This window comes from Eptesicus fuscus, chromosome 15 (assembly GCF_027574615.1).
Source record: "Eptesicus fuscus isolate TK198812 chromosome 15, DD_ASM_mEF_20220401, whole genome shotgun sequence".
Classification (NCBI taxonomy): Eukaryota; Metazoa; Chordata; class Mammalia; order Chiroptera; family Vespertilionidae; genus Eptesicus; species Eptesicus fuscus.
This window is the reverse complement of record NC_072487.1, coordinates 58,453,327-58,472,661: the sequence shown is the minus strand read 5'-3', so window position 1 is coordinate 58,472,661 and position 19,335 is coordinate 58,453,327. Positions and strand designations below refer to the sequence as shown.

Below are 19,335 nucleotides of genomic sequence, written 5' to 3'. Positions count from 1 at the left end.
TGATGTATTAGCAATGAAATTGACCTGTTTAAAAATTCATTTTCAGCCGAAACCGGTTTGGCTCAGTGGATAGAGCGTCGGCCTGCGGACTCAAGGGTCCCAGGTTCGATTCCGGTCAAGGGCATGTACCTTGGTTGTGGGCACATCCCCAGTGGGGGGTGTGCAGGAGGCGGCTGATTGATGTTTCTAACTCTCTATCCCTCTCTCTTCCTCTCTGTAAAAAATCAATAAAATATATTAAAAAAAAAATTCATTTTCAGATTTTCCATCATCAGCATATAGAAATATCATTGATTTTTGTTTATTGACCTTATATCTTGTAATTTTGCTAAACTCATTAATATTCTAGTAACTTTTAAGTGTATTACTTAGGATTTTCTACTACAAAGATCACATTGTGAACAAAAACATTTTATTTTATTTTCAATTCTTATGCCTTTAATTTCTTGTTCTTGTCTTATGGTCCTTGACTTTTGTACCTGAATTATTAGCAAATGTCTCTTCAGTACATTGTACACTGAGACTCCTACACCTGTTTCATGAATGCTGAAATCAGATTTTTGTATATCCTTCACCCTCTAATGAATATTTTTAATAGTGCATAAATGCCTGCCAGTCAAAAATTCTATTTCAGCAGCACTGCTATCTTTGTTTATAAAATAGTGTTGGATAATTATTTAAAAAATGTGAACTGCATTTTGCACTTATCATTAAGAAAAGAAGGAATAGAAACGGGAAAAAGATAGTGCTGCCATCAGTAATAAGCAGCAGTCTCATAAACTTAATGGCAATTGAGACAAAGATGAAAATCATTAGCCGTGTGAAAGCGGCAATTCTGTGGCATCAATTAGGTGTTCAGCGGACTTAATAAGCTGGTCAAGCACAAGTAAGAATAAAACTCAAGAACATAACTTGGCAATTGAACATATAACATCAAAGTCGTGTCTGAAATGCAAGGTATCATCAGTGATTTTATCATACACGTTAGGTCTTCAGGAACGTAACTGCCTTTGTGACCCGTACAACCATTGTTCTACTTGAACACAAATCAGCTCACAGACACACTGAAGAACACAGTGGATCACAAAATGTGGGAAATACCAGGACTTCCTTTAATCTTACAAAACTGCCGAGAAAGGTGTCATGATTCCCATTTAGAAATCACAAACCAGACACAGAAATGTTAGTCAGTTGCCTAAGTTATAGTTAATAGTGGAGACAAGACTCAAACCCAGGTCTGTTTGGCTCCAAACGCTCTAAACGAGGCCTGTTTTCCTGAGCAACCCAGTTCCCGGGTGCAGATGCCCAAGCCCAGCCTTGCTCGCCTGCGCAGGAAGCCTCTGGTTGCACATCTGCATGGCTTCTAATGCCCGGATTTCCCCAGTGACTCAAAGGCTACCCGCAACAACTAGGGAAGAATGATCATCCTGGCTTGCTCTAGCCTAAAACTACCAGCCTGAAATTTTGAACACAATCCTATATAATAAAGAGATAATATGCAAATTAACCCTCATGTCCTCAAAAGATGGCTGCCTACGACCAGGCCGGCAGGGGGGTTAGTGAGGGACAACCAAATGACTGAACAAGCAGGCTGCGTGGGGTGACTAGGCCAGCAGGGGGGTTAGTGAGGAACAACCAAATGACTGAACAGCAGGCTGCATGGGGAGACCAGGTCGGCGGGGGGCCATGAGGGGCAACCAGGCTGGCAGGGAGAGGACAGTTGGGGGCGACCTGGCTGGCAGTGGAGGGCAGTTATTGGTGACCAGGCCAGCAGGCAGTTCGGGGCGATCAGGCCAGCATGCAGAGGCAGTGAGGGGTGATCAGGCCAGCGGGGGGGGGGGAGGGGGCAGTTAGGAGCGATCAGGCAGGCAGGCAGGTAAGCGATTAGGAGCCAGCGGTCCAGGATTGTGAGAAGGATGTCCGATCCCTGGGATCGGGCCTAAACCGGCAGTCAGACATCCTGAGGGGTCCCGGATTGGAGAGGGTGCAGGCTGGGCTGAGGGGAACACCCGCCCCCCCATTACATAAATAAGATACATGGACATAAATTGAGAGCTGGGTTTGAAATCAGTGAGTGATTTTCCGTTGAGTTTGGGGGCAGAAATGCCCCAGGAAGTTGGACTAAGAGAGGATATTAACGTTTTTAAGTGCGGTAATTCAGGCATTTCTTCTCTGCTTTCATGTTTGGGCAGACGCATTAGAAAATGAATGCAAAAAAGTTACCATAAAAATCATTAAACTGTGGCTGGGCGATAAAGGTCAGCCTTCTCTCTCAACACCCCGCCAGGAAAATCCTAACCCTTGGGTGCAGATGAGTCAGACTGAAGTCTTTACTGTAGTGTGGTTGTGCAAGGCCAGGGGAGAGGGCTCGGGCTGTATTTCCACGGTGAGGACACGGAGCGGGGGAGAAGGAAGCAACAGCGCAAGTGCTTCTCCTTGTGCCCTAAGAACACACTCACTAGAGGCTGTGGATTTCTTGGTCAATTAGAAAGCCTTTCAACAGGCTCTTTCCAGAAACAAATACACATCATAGCGCCCCCTGCACTTGGCAACGCACAGAGCCAGAAACAACCGTCTCCATCCCTGAGGTGAAAAAATAGGCCCCGTGAGAAGTGAGGAAGCTGTGCTGCATCGCGGTACCCTCTGAGCAGCAGCCCTTTTGAAAGAGATCCCCCCTCCAAACCTTTTATTTTACTTCCTGCAGGAACCTGGTCATCGATCCCACTCCCCAAATAACACACGCATCTCAGTCCGTCTAGAGTTTACAGATGAAGTGGGGGGCCCTGGAAAAAGCTTCGTAGTTAGCACAATATTATACACAGCCTACACAACCGAGGGACACGGTGGCACAGCCACCGGGCAGAGGAGGGGCCTGCAACTCTGGGTTCACAGCCTGCGGCCCGTTTGTAAATAAAGTTTTATTAGAACATGACCACGCCCATTCATGGAGGTCTTGTCTATGGTGGCTTTCTTGCTACAAGGGCAGAGTTGCCACAGAGACGGTCTGGCCCACAGAGTCTACAGTAACTACTATCTGGCCCTTTACAGGAAAAGTTGGTCAACCTTTGAGATACTATGTTTAAAATAATATGGAAAAATACCCATGTTAAAATGTTAGGTTAAAAAAAAAAAAAAAAAAAGGGTAAATCAGCAATTTTCAACCGGTGTGCTGCAAGAGTTTTTAAAACATGCAATACCTGACTACTTAGTCAGGGCACTGACCTCTTTTCCCTTAGACTGTCAAATAAAAAATGACAACAGCCAACACAATAGCCGTCTGGTGTGAATGAATCAAAATTACACCTTTTTTTTTTTTTTTTTTGTCAGATTGGCAAAAAATATATTTTGGTGTTCCGCAGAATTTTAGTAATTAGTGTATGGGTGCCATGAGACGAAAAGGTTGAAAATAGCTGATGAAAATCACAAAAAAGTGGGCATAAGAGAGACCAAAGTGTTAAGCAGTTGGATTTGGGTGGTAGCCTTATGGGTGATTTTTCTTACTCCATCTGTAATGACCTTACATTTCTTTTCTGATAGAAAGAAACCGAACCTCCCTGTAAACATGACTTCAGTTCACGTCTGCCTGGCACGCAGCGGGTGTGACCGCATTCAGCAGCCCCGCCCGGCTCGGCCCGCGCACAGGTCTGCTGAGGGCGGGAGGGAGGCAGGAAGTCCCGGCAGGTACCTTATGCTCGTCCCGAAGGTGGCTGTCCAGTTCCTCCGTGTGCTTGGCCTCGTAGTAGCAGAGCTGGCATTTGTACGGTTTCAGTTCATTGTGCTTTTCTATGTGTTGCTGGAGGCTCTCGTCACTGGAGCAGGTGAAGGTACACTTATCGCAGCGGAAGACCACGCCCTGCAAGTACTTGGACAGCTTGGACCGGCACACTTCAATGGGGACCACGCGCTCTTCTGCGGGGAGAGGGTGAATGGGAAGATGGGGATCGTTACTGACGGCAACGTGAGAGGAAACTCGCCCCTTCAATTAGCTACTTCTTACGACTTTCAGCCCGTGAACCGCACACACAGACGCCCCTCCCCTCCATCTTCTGAACGAACGTGTTCCTCGACACAAACCGTGTTTCCTGAGACCAAACACTCTTTGTGTATCACTATCCGGAACGGTCTCCAAGCAGGGTGGGCAGGCTGGGCGGGGCTTGTTAGGCTCAGAATGGAGGTGAGGGAAGGAGGGATAAGAGATGGGAAGTGGCGGCCGTTTCTACCAGCATTGATGATGATCGACAGCGACCCATTCCTACTTCTCCCATGTGATGTCTTTTAAGGTAAGGTGACCAGACATCCCGCTTTTGGCGGGACAGTCCCGGTTTTTAACAATCTGTCCCGCGGCCCGCGGCGTTTTAAAAAAGTTGAAATTTAAAAAAATATATTACAATACTATTTTTGCGTCCTATGAAAATTTTTGTTGCTCCATATAGACCAAATTTTTAATCAAGAACCGCCCCCCTGGTCAATGGTGTCCCGCTTTACCAACGTTAAAATCTGGTCACCTTATTTTAAGGGGGCAGGACACAGACATCCCCAAGCACCTCTGCGCCACCACCGTGCGCCTTCCTAGCAACTCAACGAGGCTCGAGTTACTCCCATTTCTTACAAATGAGTAAGGTGAGGGACAGAGCTGGAAACTTCAGAACCCACAGACACTGACATCGGCCACGCCGGGAGCTGCACCCCCATCATCTCCAGTTCCGCTCCTGTTCCCCTTCCTACATGTTCTCCTCCCCCTGAAACCAATGGCATGTCTAGTCTAACATCAGATCTGAAAACAAAGAAGCCCGTAGTACACTTTCATTCACCGACACGCCAACTCCAGCTGTGAAGCGCTCCCAAAATGGAAAGGCTGCGGGCAACCTGCGGGCGGAGGGGGCGGCGGCGTGGGAGATGCGGAGGATTTGAGCCTTTTCAATCCCTAATCTGACTGTCACAAGGGGGGGGGGGGTGTGGGGGGAATTAAAGAAGAGGATTTGGGTGCTTTCCCCGGGAACATCCCAACGCTGCAGGGCTGGAAGCGCGTGCGTGCTTGTTTACGTTGCACTCCTCGCCCTCGTGTTTAACTGCTCAAATTAAATTTCACACCAGTCTGCCCAGAGCATCGGCGCGCGCGCCAGAAACCCATGCCTGGGATAAAATTAAAATCTGTGCTATTTATGCAAGGATCAAATACAGCGTGTGCTTTCACGCTGTCTGGATTTCGGAAGGCTGTCTGTAGGTTTACAAATGGACGCACACAACATATACTTACGTTATTTAGAAACAGCGACGTATTATTAAGTCAAGAAAGCGTGATTTATCCTCAGAGCCACTGAGCAGCGAGGTTCCCCGAGCGCCAGTATTTGGTGCGCTGGCGGGACTCACGGGGGGAGCCCTCCCTTTGCTGTTGGGGTGTGTTGGGCGCCCGGGGAGATTTCCCCCACCCTGTGCTGTGCTTGCCTCTCAGCCACCACAGCCTCACAGCAGGGCAAGCGCTGCCGTGGGAGCCGTGAGTGCAGCGACTAATTGGCCAGCAGAGAAGCTGGGCAGAGGGAGCGGGAAGGTGGGGTCTGTGACCTCCCCGGAGCTCTGCTGCACGTGTTAATTTCCCGAAGCAAAGAGCCAGCCGCTCATTTAGAAATATAAGTATTTTTTAAACCGGAGGACAGCAGACGGCTGAGAAACACATGATTACGATGCAATCCACACATTTTCCTAGAAGGGCAAATGTTTACCAGCCTTCTAACCATTCAGCTCCGCGGTTTGGTGTAAAGGAAGGAGAAAACGCTTTGGCATAAACCAGGAGCCTTAAGAGAGCCCACCCGGCTCAGTGGATAGAGCGTTGGCGGCCTGCGGACTGAAGGGTCCCAGGTTCGATTCCGGTCAAGGGCATGTACCTTGGTTGCGGGCACATCCCCAGTAGGGGGTGTGCAGGAGGCAGCTGGTCGATGTTTCTCTCTCATCGATGTTTCTAACTCTCTATCCCTGTCCCTTCCTCTCTGTAAAAAATCAATAAAATATATTTAAAAAAATAAAAAGCCCATCCGATGATGCTTGGCTCCTCTCACCCACAGCTTCTCACGAGTAGCAGGCCTGACACGTTGGGGCCGATAATTCCTTGTCATAGGGGCTGTCCTGAGCATCGCAGGATGGCGATCAGCATGCCCGGCCCCTACTTGCCAGATGCCAGCAGCACCCCCTCCTCCCCACGTGTGACAACCCAGAATGCTCCCCAAGGAGGCAAGGCGGACCCTGGTTCAGAACCGCTGCTCTGGGCACCAGGCCAAGCACTAATGCCAGCTGCTCTGGGTCCGACATGAGTGGCCATGTTCCATGAGCAAGCGGGTGCCCACGGCGGCAGACGGGGTGCAGGCGGAACCAGGGGGACCGGCACACGGAGGGGAGGGGATGCTTCCACTCGGGGTCGCAGGCAGTGCTGACGTGGGCTTTTCTGGCACCTTCCTCCAGACTGCATCCCCCTTGCTCCCTCTGCGTCTGTTCCTAACTTACATTCTGTCATTTCTTCCACTTCCACCCTCGGGCTCTGGCCTGTGCCGTGGGGCCTGGTCTGTCGGCCTCAGCGGACGGTTATGTTTTCCATGGGACGATGTCCGACACCATCCAGGCTTCCCTTCTCCCCCGTAAAGAATCGGTCCTTTCAACTTGTCTTCACGGGCCTCCGTCTGAACTCCTCTACCACTCCGGTGCGTTTTCTTTGCAGTGTCTCGTTTCGCCCTGTGTGCCCGAGTGAATTTTACGCAGCCCTGAGCACGCGGAACAACGCCGGGGAGTTTGAATAACGGTGATTAAGGCGAACGACCGCTACGATTTATGAAGTGCTCCCCGCGTTTCGAGCGCGGTTCGGCCCTCTGCCCCCACCGCTACTTTTCATTCTCCCAACACTCTGCGGAGTCCGTTCTGTTATCTTCGGTGTACGGACGGGGAACCGGAGAACCGGCCTGTCCGCTACCTCCTCCCCTCCTCCAAGTCCCTCCCCTGGTTCAGTCCCAAGTTGTGACCTGGGAGCCCAGGCCTCCTGACCTTGGCCAGCGCCCTCCCCCTTCACCCCCAAGCACAGGGAACATCCCATCCGCACGCAGCCAACGTATAAGCCTCTCATTCCTAACCGTGTACAAAGGCAAGCGCTGTCGGGGTCTGAGGCAGCCACTTCTACCTGAATTTCTTTCCGACATCCTCTGGATTTGCTTGCTTACCCTGAAAGGTGGGGCTCCCCACTTCCAAACTAAGACGTGACCCACACCCCAAGGCTCTTCGTTACATGGATTTTCACTAGCATCACTTTTAGAAAACTGTTAGCTTTTTCTTTCGAAAAAAAAAAACACAGCTCACATGACCGAGATTAAAAAGCACGAACAGGAGAGATTCTGAAAGGCGGGCAATGAGCGACAGCGTGTTCTGAATGAGGTTATTCATTACCGAGGCGAGTGGAGGACATAAAGTTAGAGGCGGGACCGTTTCTAGGTGTTTCTAGGGACTGAGCCCGTCTTGGCTGCAGAAGCTCGGCGCTGGGGGCTTTTTTTCAGCGGGGGCAGCGACAACGGTGGGCCTCTCTTGACTTCACACCTCTCCAAGTCACCCTGGGTAAGGAACCGGGGCCTGAATCACCCTCATTGTGACTGGCTTCCAGCGCTGGCTGCGAAAATATTATGACTTCAGCGGTCCGACTGCAAGACAGATCGTGTCTCGCATCCCCTCCTCACGTCTGGTGCTGCAGCCGGACAGACCCCGAGAGGCTGACCTCAGAGACGCGCACGTGGGGCGCGTGGGTGCCGGGGTGCGGCGGGACCGGGAGGGGTGGGCTGCCAGCTGCCGTGGCGCTCCGTGGACAAGCCTGCAGAGCTGCCGCTACAAAGTGGGGTCCCTTCTGCTCAAAACAGCGACAACCAGCTCCCGGTGGAGTCCAGCATCCCCGAGTAAAAATTCCTCCTGAAAGGCAGACCACACACGCCGGGGTTTCCGCCCACAGCGTGCCAAGTCCAAGGGCAGCAGGGAGAGACCGGGAAGTCATCCGCTCCAACACACTCGGTGCGCGAACCATCGCACACCGGAGCGCCCGGACCAAAGGCCCTCCCGTTATCCCTCGCAACCAAAAAGCAACAAGGGGGAGTTCCAGAAAGCTGTTAGGAATGTAACGAAAGATTCTTTAAAAAAAATCATCCCCTGCCCTGGCCAGTGCTGCTCAGTAGTCAGAGCGTCAGTCCACAGACCGAAGGGTTTCGGGTTCGATTCCTGGTCAAGGGCACGTACCTGGGTGGCAGGTCTGATCCCCGCCCTGGTCAGGGTGTGTTCAGGAGGCAACCAATGCATGTGTCTCTCTCACATTGATGTTTCTCTCTCTCTCTCTCTGCCTCTCCTCCCTCCCTCCCTTCCACCCTCTCTCTAAAAAAAAGCAATGGAAAAGTATCATGTGAGGATGAACTACAGCAACATCATCCCCTAACACCGTGGTCGGCAAACTGCGGCTCGCGAGCCACATGCGGCTCTTTGGCCCCTTGAGTGTGGCTCTTCCACAAAATACCACAGCCTGGGTGAGTCTATTTTGAAGAAGTGGCGTTAGAAGAAGTTTAAGTTTAAAAAGTTTGGCTCTCAAAAGAAATTTCAGCCGAAACCGGTTTGGCTCAGTGGATAGAGCGTCGGCCTGTGGACTCAAAGGTCCTGGGTTCGATTCCGGTCAAGGGCATGTACCTTGGTTGCGGGCACATCCCCAGTAGGGGGTGTGCAAGAGGCAGCTGATCGATGTTTCTCTCTCATCTATGTTTCTAACTCTCTATCCCTCTCTCTTCCTCTCTGTAAAAAATCAATAAAATATATTAAAAAAAAAAAAAGAAATTTCAATCGTTGTACTGTTGATATTTGGCTCTGCTGACTAATGAGTTTGCCGACCACTGCCCTAACATAACCATATCGAGACACATAAACATAAGCACAACCGCTATTGGTGAGAAGTTATGTGAGCCAGGTCCCCACCCTCAGCCAGAGAGTGCGGTTTGAACAGGCAAACACATTTGATGGGGATGGAAGGGAACATGTCATTTCGCTGAATAAGATGGAAGATTGGCCATCTCACTGTACATTTTTTTTTTCCCCTCAAGAAAAATGACACTGGTCGGATAAATTAGGGGAGATTAGTTCTGGTCCAAAAAGACACCCACCTACAAGTTTCGGTTAAATTCAGTGTCTGTGTACGTACTGGGGTTACAGGCTGGGAAACAGAAACTTGATGCCCACATGCCAACTGGAGAGCAGTGTTGGCAAATCACACAGCTCCATAACTATAATGCAAGTATTTGGCAAAAAAAAAAAACCCCCAAAATTCTGTGTTTCATCCCATAATTCAATCTGTCCACTGCAGGTGCCCAAGGTACATATAGGCAGAGCTACGCATGAGGCATCCTGCTTCCAATGGCCATAAATTCAATGGAAACAGACTCAGGAAACTATCCCTTTGTTCATCGCCACTCCTCCCATTCAAGTTCAAGTTTCCGCAGGGCACGAGCCTTGCCAGACTCGTCATGGCTGTGTCCCAAGAGCTTTACACAAAGCTAGCACCCTGTGAGCGTTCAGTCAGCGGCACAGAGGGCCCCACGGGGAAGAAGGCCTGTGCAGACGGAGGCAGAGACTGGCATGACGCAGCTCGAGGCAGGGGACGCAGGAGCCGCCCGAAGCCAGCGCCAAGGAGGGGTTCCTTCAGAGCAGCGGTCGCCAACCTTTCGGACCGCATGGATCACCAGTGGTCCGGGGACCACCGGTTGGCGACCGCTGCTTTGGAGCCTTCAGGGAGAGCACAGCCCGGGAAACCTCGGTTTCAGGCTTCTAGGCTCCAGAAGGGTGAGAGAAACTCTTCTGTTGTCTTACGTCACCCAGGAAGCGAACAGACCTGACCTTAAGTCTTCACTACCTCCTGAAATGTTATCATGGCCGTTTGAAAGCCACCCGCTCCACCTTCCTGGACCCCAAACAGAAGCCTATCGGCCACCGTGAAATCTCCCAAGACACCCGTCACTCACTACCTTATCCATACTCACGCACGCCTCACCTCCTCCAGGAAGGCAGGCGCTGGGTCTTACAGACCCCATCGTACCCGAAGGGCCCAGCACAGCGTGGCGTGTAACCAGCAAAGAACGAATGCCGGCCGGATGCGTGAGTGAGCAGTACGCTCTCTTCCGCCACAGCCAACACAAACCAGGAGTATTTCCCAGTCAGATTTCCCGGGAGCGAAACGGATTCTCTCTTCCTTTCCTCCCTACCTAAACACACCCATGTGTCTGGGCGAAAAGCTAAGGAAAGTTCGATTCTGGCAGCGGTAGCTCCGTCTCAGGACCGGTTCAGCAGCTGTTTTTCTTGCCTTTTGTTGCAAGTATTTTAATTCACCTAGGCTTCAGAAAGACGTCTTAGTCTTAACGCAGGCCCCAGAGGCCAAAGGTGTTTACTCATCCAGGGAGCCGGGGGTGGGGGTGGGGAGGGGGGCCCAGATACAGAGAGAGCCGCATCTTGTGCCGAGATCAGCCCCACTCAGCAAGGCAGACACCCAACCAGACCAGCCTCCCACTGAGCTGCATTCTGAGTCGGGATGGCCAACCGCGTCCCCCATTAGCATTTCATCTCATTCTGCACCGCCCCCCCCTTCCTTATCTCGCTCCGTGTCCCCCTTCCTTGAGTTTGCAGCGCAGGGAGGGAAAGTCACGGAGCTCGTTAGGATGGAAGCTCTGACCCTGCCAGGCGGCGGCATGGGGAAAGAGGGAGTCAACTGCAGAGGTGGGGTCTCACTGTTCCCGTTTGCTCGGCAGCAGCGCTACCCACGGCCCCTCCCTCGCTCTGAGGGGGCACAGAGCCTCCGCGACACACGGGCCCAGGGACCAGAAGCCAGGTGCCTGAGGCGGAACCCCAGGCGGGACCCCTCGGGCCAAGACGTCCTGCCTAAAGGTTCCCGCGCTGCTTCTCCCAGCTGGCAGGGGCGCCACTTGCCTGGATTCAAACTTAGTAGAAAAAGAAACGGATTCCCCCAAATACGTCATTCTTTATTTTATTTTATTTTTTTAAGTATATTTGACCATATTCATTATACTAGTTAACAGTACAGGTGTACGATATAGTGATTCAACATTTTTATACCTTGCACTCTGATCACCCCACTGACTCCAGTAACCAATCATCCGTCATCATGCAACCTTATCACAATATTATTGACTACAGTCCCCTCCCCTTTTCACCCATCCCCCACCCCTAAACAGAAACCGAACCCTTTATTCTCGAAAATGAGAAATTCCTTATTAAAATCCCTAGAATGCCACCCCTGCCCCTGCCATGGTGACAGGGCACCCTATGCCACCCTCCCCTGCCCCGGAAGCCGAGTCGGGAGGTTACCTCGGTGCAGCACGATGTGGTCGATCATGTTGCGCTTGTATTTGGTGTGATAGAGGCAGAGGGGGCAGCGAAGGTCCTTGGGGCCCTCCTCGGGCACGGCCGAGTGCCCGGCTTCCACGTGCATAGTAAAGGCAGATCTGGGGGAGAGGCGGGAGACAGGCAGGCCATCAGCGTGACAAGGGACCGTTTCACTCGCACGCACACCCCCTGCCGGCGACCTGGCCGCAGGCTTCCCGGTACAACGCCCTTGCTCGAGGGCCCAGACCACTGCCGACGCTCAGGGTTGCCGAGCAGGAGCTCCTGGGTCACCCACCCAACGGTCGCGCAGTAGTCACTCCTTTTTGGGAATTTTGCCCCTTGGCTGGATTCAAAGTTAGTATAAAAAGAAATGGGTTTCCCCTAAGTACTTTCTTCTTCTTTCTTTAAGTATAGTTGATATAGATTAGTTATACTAGTTTCAGGTGTACCATGTAGTGATTTCAAATTTTTATACCTTATAATATGACCACCCCACAAATTCTAGTAATTGTCTGTCACTACACAAATTTACAGTATTACTGACTAGATTCCCCTCCCCGTTTCACCCATCCCCCGACCCCTCTGGTTTCCATTTCTATGAGGCTACCTACAACACTTGATTCTGGAAAATGAGAGATTGTTTACTGAAACCATTACAACAAAATCCCCACGAGAACGCCTTTCTCATCACGCCTGGAAGGAGAGGGACTGCTTTAAAGATGGGTGACTGACCGCCTGCCTCATGATTCTTCACAGGTTAGGGGGCGGGCAAGTGGGTGAGGAAGCAAGACCTGGCCAATCGGTAAGCTTCACTCAGAGCCGAGGTACAGCCCGAAGGCGGAAGAGGACTGCTGCCTCCCCTTCAGCCCTCTGGAAAGTTCACAATTTTTTAAAAGTATATTTTTTAATTGATTTCAGAGAGGAAGGAGAGGGAGGGAGAGGGAGACAGAAACATCAGTGATGAGAGAGAATCATTGATCGGCTGCCTCCTGCACGGGGTGTCCACGTTGGGATGCTTTGACTTTTAAACTCGTTTGTTCTGACACAGCTCTTCATCCCTCCCACACACCCCAAAGCAGTCTTCTGGAACGAGGCTTTCGTGGCACAGACTGGTCCCGACCCCTGCATCCCCCCTCCCCCCCCGCCCCCCCCTCCACCCCCGGGCAGGGCCTCCCTTGAGCTCCAGGTAGGAGAGTGTGAGGAGCGTGTGGTGAGCGGCGGAGCAGGTGCCGCCGCCCCGTTCTGCGAGGCTGTTCTTCATGCCACTTACTTAAAGCCCGTGTAAAAAGAGCAGTCCTTGCACTTGAAGAGCTTCTTCCCGCCATGCTTGTCCCTGTAGTGGCGCCGGATGCTCTGGATGTAGCCAGAGGAGAATTCACAGAATTCGCAGTGGAGCACCGCCTCGGCCTTCTGCTCCCCGGCGGCGCCGGAGAGAGGCACGGGGCTGACGCGGCTGTTGTTCCTCGCCAGCGCGGCCGACTGGTAGTGGTTCAGCTGCTGCTGCACATCTGGAGGCTCCGAGTAGGACGAGTCTGTGGACAGACGGGGGACATGACACGGACACAGGGAACACAGCGGGGTGCCGCTCGGAAACCCCGGACATTGGTTCCGCAGACGCCTTTTAAGGGGAGGGCAGTGAGCGCCTCCTCCATCTTCATTTACCCTCCGCCCTTCTCTGGGGAAAGGCGGGGAGGGAGGAGGCGTCCCTCCCTTTCCTCTGACCTGGAGGGCCCATCCCACGTGACAAGAAAACTCCGAGGTTAAAGGTTTCCAGGTGAAGGAAGAAAGGGAACCGTTTTTCGTGAAGGGAACCGCAGCGTGGCCACAGGCTGTGCAGGACGCCCGTCCTCGTAGGTGAGACAGATAAACCGCACCCCGAGCCCGGGACCCGCCGTGGGAGAGGCAGGTAAGGAGGTGAGGCAATATCCCCCCCCCCCCCCCCGCTCTGCAGCCCGGAATCATTCAAACCTTCCCCTCCCCCCAAAAAAGCCTTCAGCAGAAGTGCTCTGGCACACGGCACTCGCCAATATGAAAATGTTTTATGCCTTCACAGTCGAGTGACTTAAATTTTAAAATACAAAAATCCAACAGTGCTCCCCTGGAATGGATGTGTAGAGCTGAGTCAGCATGGAGATGGGGATTTATTCATAAATCCCATTAAAATGAAATGCAAACAGGTTTCCCTGGAAGGGGTTTTGAAGTTCGCCATTCGGACGAGAATGTCGGAAGCGACAGGCACCAATCTCAACCCCAGGAGCCTCCACGGCCCGGGGCGGAGAGATGCAGCCTCAATGGTTGGGAAAATCGGAGTTTCTTCTTTGAAATAATAATAATAATAATAATAATAATTAATAATAATGATAAAATAATTTCTTTGAAAAAAAAGAGAGAAAGAGAAAGGTCTTGAACCTTTTCCCAACACGCAGCGTTGCACGTTGAGGCTGGGAATTCACCGCGGCCGCGGAAGGTGCAGCCCAGGGCGACCGCGCAGGTGAATTTCAGCGGAACTTTCCTCAAAAGCACACACACGGCTCTTCTCTGACAGCCTTTCAGGAAGCAGGGAGCGGGGACAGGGCTGCACCGGCCTCCTCCCCGTTAGACGGACACTTCCTGTTCCAGAGCACGATCCCCCCGGCAGCCGAGGAGGGTTCTCCAAACCCGTCCATCCCGCTGGCCTCTTCGTTCCCCAAAACAAAACCAGAGCGGCCTCGCTTACTGGGAAGGCATCTCCTGCCTTCGAAACACTAAGCCACACTCTTCCTTTCTCGCCCTGCTCCCCACCCCCACTCTGTGCTCCTCACGACTGAGAAAAAGCCCTTCGGAAATTGAACACGAACCTGCCAGACGCGCAGAAATGAAACAAAAGGAAACGTGAACAATGCCGGAGCCTCCCTGGGTTCCTTACCAGGTGTAGAGGGAAGACGGGACGCACTGAATTCATTCTGCCCGATTCTTTCATCTCCCTTTTCTCTAGTCCTCGACCTCGCCGATGAACCCACTCAGGATCACAACAATGCAATTGTCAACTTCTCATTCTTCCTCTCAATAGCAGGCTTGTTTACCATTTCAGGGACTGTTCGAGAGGTTTCCTATTTAAACCCTCAGGACCAGTTTCTGCTTAAAACGCGTACAATGAAGCACAAAACGCACCCCGCCTCTCTCGTTAACAAGGCTTGGGCTGCGGGCGCCGCACGGTCCCACCGGCACCCCGACAAGCCCGTCCCTCCCGGCAGTGCTTGTCCTGGCTCCCTCTTAGCTCCTCAGAAGACAAGTTCTGTGACCCGCGAGGCCGAGGAGGGGCCAGGACGCTGTCCACTATCCACAGACATGTCTCCTTAGACTTAGCCCGTTACTCTCTCCAGGGTCCAGTGCATATTCCACTGATCTCAAAGCCCGCAACCCAGGACCCTTCAGTCCGCAGACCAACCCTCTATCCACTGAGCCAAATCCGCTAGGGCCAGAGGTAGAATTTGTACAAAGATCTGTCCGACTCTAAAGTCTGAGTCTTGTCTGTTAGGCATCTGTACCCAATGGTGGGTCCCGTGATGCAGGTCCGAAGAAAGAGGAAGAATATCTGAGAGCCCCGCCATCAATACACACACAGGAGAGAGGGCAGAGAGAGAAGGTGGCGGAAAGGCTGAAATGGGTGAGAAAATAACATTAGAATAGATAAGAACGATAACCGAATAGATAAAAAAGTAACATTAAACTAAATACGAAAGAAAACACTAAAACAAGTAGTTTACAGCACATGGGGATAAACACAGTAAGATTTGTGGGAAAGGAAAACATTCAAAATTTCAAAATGATTTATATTTTTTTAAAAGGTGTGTGGAGTGGGGTGGGGGATCACACAGGAGACATTTCTACAAGCCTGAGGCACAGTACCCAGAACTGGGTATCCACCTGCCCACTGGCACGCAGTAGTGAGATGCGTGATCAATTGCCCTAGAAAAATAATGCTCTAAAGTCGTCGGCTGGGGTCTGGCTGGGAAAGGAAAGGCACAGGAGTGCAGACGGGAGAGGGGTGCTTCAGGCTGGGCTTGGACAGCCCAGGACTTCAAACCAGGGGAGGGCCGGGTCCGGATGAGGCCTCCCGCCCTCTCACCTACGCATCTTCCCGGAGAAATGGGACATTTCTTGCTCTAATCCCAGCTCCCCAGAACACCCGCCAAAACCAATTTGAAGGTTTTATTTCTTTTTTCTTTTTTTCTCCAGAAACTGGCCAGCACAGAGACTGACTACTAAAGGAAACCTGACTTTATAAAGGCCAGTGACACACCGTGAACCCTGGAAGGAGAGGGGCACGGCAGAGGGAAGCTTTCCTCGATATTCTGATCCTGTGACCATCCCGGCAACACCCTCTGGCGCCAGGCCACGTGAGTTCAACGTCAGAGAAGACGTGAGGGGTGCCGTCTAGGAACTCGGATCTACCAGGGAGAGCGCAGAGCGGCCGGCGGCTAGGAAAATACAGGCCTGCTCCACATCTAGCAAACCTACTCCACCGACAGAAGGAATAAGAGAGGCCCAGAGAACCAACGAACCGAAGTAGCAGGAGGGTCTAACTACAGCAAGACGGAGGAAGACACACGGAAGAGTCAGCACCAGCTGGGCAGTACGTTGTGGGAGCCACAGAGGACGGCGCCCTGTGCACCCAGTGGTCCAGAAAGGAAGCCACACAGGAGGCCCCATTCTCCACCGCCCGCGGCCGTGTGTGACGGTGGAGGTAGCAGCGGGGCCTGGGTGCCGGCAACCACAGTTGCTCTGTTTGGGCTGGATGTCTGTGCAGTCTTGGGAGACAGGTTCTCTGGTCAGCGTGAATCAAGTGCCAGGAGGGGGGGAAAAAAAGACAAAAAGGGATGTTAGGCAAGCCCATTTTAGAGGTGGCCTGGGGACAAATGATTTAAATTACACCCATTCACTCAGCAAATTTTTACCGAGCATCCACGTCAACTGTTCTGGGGCAGTCAGACCTGGCCCCGGACTTCAAGCAACTCCCTGTCTCAGACAGATGTGTAAATAACTGGTTGTGATACAATGAAAAAAAAAAAAAAAAAAGTCTTAGGAGAGACGTCTGTCAAGAGCTGGTGGAGGAGAAAGAAAAAGCAGCGGCACCTGGTGACATGACGGAAGGTGGGCATGAGGGGGATGGAGGGACGAGGTCAAGAGCACCCAAGTGTCCATGAGTAAATTAACTGTATTGGTCAGCGTGTTACCTAATGAATCAACACTAGACATGAAGATACCTAAACGTTCAATTCTCCATATCTCTACCTTAAATCATAAACAGATATTAAAACAACTACATTCTCATCACAATGACTAAAAAGGAACTCAATTACTACCCGGAGAAGAAATGAAGACCCGAGGACGAGTATTTACAAAACGTGGTGTACATCAGAGGGTGCCGTAGGCTGCAGAAGGGAGACTTTTGAATCTTCAAGTTCTAAAACAGCATAGGAAGTTCAGAAGAATGCATAGACGGCAGCTCTCTTCAGAAAAGCAGGCGATCTGGCAACTGAAGGCTGGTGGTGTAAGGAATCCGAAATAGAATATTACCTGTGGATAATTGAACCAAACACTGTACACGGCCAAAGCATGGGGGTGGGGGAGGGAGGGAGAGCCGAATGAGCTGGGATTGCAGCCCACCGTTTCTAGTGGAGAAATTGCAGAAAGTCTGAGAACAGCACACGGACAATGACACGAGGGCAGCTGAAGGCATACTCCAGCCATTTGCCAGGGGAATTCTGGAATGCCGCGTAACTTCTGTCACACAGCTGCTAATGAACTTGGGCAGAGAACAGGAATGGTCGAAGCGTTTTCGTGCCTGCGACAGGGGCCCAGGCGTCTGCAGTGACAAGTCAGAGGATCCTGCTGCCGTGGGAAACGCAGAGAGACGGTCCGCGCCTGCATCCGAAGCTGAAACCCTTTCGAGCTTTATGGCTGATGGGCTCCTTACACTCCGCGCTGAACACTGTCACCGTCTTTGCCCACACATCACCTTCTGCGTGCTGAACGTCTGTGAATGGCTCAGCACTTCCTTTAGTGTCACACGTCTCCCGCAGCAGCACACTTAACCAGCTATCTCGTTCTAGAGACATATGCATGACCCACCCCCCACCCCCCATCATTTCCTCTCCGGTCCCCAGCCTTCCCTTCCCATTGTTCCTTCAGATCCTCAGATCCCAGATGGGTGACTCTAACAGCCGCCTAACTGGTCCTCCTTCCTCTGAGGTCTATTCTAGGTTAGCCCGCATACACATCAAAGACATGTAACACATACCTTTACGATTAGGATATGATTATGCCTTGGTGCTCAAGCATTAAAGTCTCCTGTCCTGCTCTCCGCACATACAGCCCTTCAGCCTGGTCCTAGGCCACCTGTCCAGTCTCACATGCCCAGCCAGCTCCCGACTTCTTGCACCTTCTACACGTGCCATCGCCGGGAGGCCGTGATCAGGGCTGCCTGGAGCTCGTCCTCTGCTTTTTGCCTGGCAGGTTCCTAGCCACCCTTCAAAACTCGGCTGAAACGTCACCCATCCTGTGAGGATGTTCCCCAACAAGCCAGAAAGAACTCTGCTCTCCTCCGTGCTGGCCCCCACACACGCGCCTTGTGATGCTCACCCTCATCTCCTTGAACCTCACATGACACTGACACCTTCTCTTAAGCAACCTCCACCACCATGGCCAGGTCTATGCCTTCGACCTTCAAACATCCTGACCACAGAAGACCTTGCTGACAGTGTCCCTGCTGGCGTGTGGGTCTCTGAGCAGGCCCATCCACTTCTGCTTCCAGCAGTTGAGTTAATGCTATCAAGAATCAGTTTTGCCCTGGCTGGTGTTGCTACGTGGTTAGAGCATTAGCCTGAGCACTGAAAGGTCACAGTCAAGGGCATGTACCTGGGTTGCAGATTCCATCCCCGGCCTGGTCAGTGCACATTGTGGGAGTCAACCAATTGATGTGTCTCTCTCACATAGATATTTCTCTCTCCCTCCCTCTCCTTCCACCACTTCCCCCGCCCCGCTGCCTCCTCTCTTCCACTCTATCTGAGAATCAATGGAAAAAATAGCCTCAGGTGTAGATTAACAACAACAAAAAAGGAATCAGTTTTACCTCTTCCCAAACTTCTTTGTACCAGTTATATTTGCTACTGAGCTTCTTCAATTTAATTAATATCATCTACAATGATGAAATGTAGGTATAAAAGGTGTCATTTCTATGAAAGCTACATTGAATGCTTTGAAAAGTCAAGTTGCTAAAAAAATTACTGTCAAATGATGTTTTGGCAAGACCAACTGTGAGAGACTGAGGAGAACATAAAAGTCTAGGAGGACTCTTCTCTCAGATTGTTCCATGAATGTCTAAATTATCATTCCACTTAAACAATGCGGAAACTGGAAGCAGCATACGAAGCAATGTAGGTGACTGTGGTTTATGCGAGAGGCTAAAGAGAAAATCCAACCCAAGGACCCAGACTCCAACACACACACATGACCCTACATCACACAATACAGGCAAATAAACATACATTTTTCAATGCAAATAACATGCTTAAGGCATTTTAAAAAGAATTCCCTGGATGGAGAGGCTTTCAAACCTAACGGAGAAACTGTAGGCCTCTGAATTCCTCTGAAACTCGACTGAATTCTCTTTCTCAAGATACCTGCTGTTCCCCGTGTGCTATTAACACAGAGCCGAGTCTGGCGCGCACAAGAAAACCACCAAGAACAAATCACCAACGCGACTTTCCAAGTATTTCCGTCAAAGAGTCTCGACATGTCCTCTTCTCTCCATGGGACATTCCAAAAGGAAATTTATATTAGAAGCAAAGCTATGGATCACAAGCCATTCCAACTCCTTCTGGACAGCGTCTAAAGGGAACATAAATCTCTAGAGGCAGCCACGTTATTTTATTTCCTCCTTCTGATTATGCCTTGAAATTCTCC

The 19,335-nt window shown here is 51.3% G+C and overlaps 1 protein-coding gene across 1 annotated transcript in view; it reads right to left on the bottom strand.

The window, feature by feature from the left end:
• The window catches only part of ZNF462 (zinc finger protein 462), a 131,825-nt gene that overhangs the window by 17,283 nt on the left and 95,207 nt on the right, over positions 1-19,335 (bottom strand). Inside the window, exons 8-10 of the mRNA XM_008141829.3 lie at positions 12,659-12,920; positions 11,371-11,507; positions 3,686-3,909 (exon numbers count right to left, since the gene is read on the bottom strand). Of these exons, the coding sequence (XP_008140051.2) occupies positions 3,686-3,909; positions 11,371-11,507; positions 12,659-12,920 (623 nt within the window). The remainder of the gene's footprint in view (positions 1-3,685; positions 3,910-11,370; positions 11,508-12,658; positions 12,921-19,335) is intronic.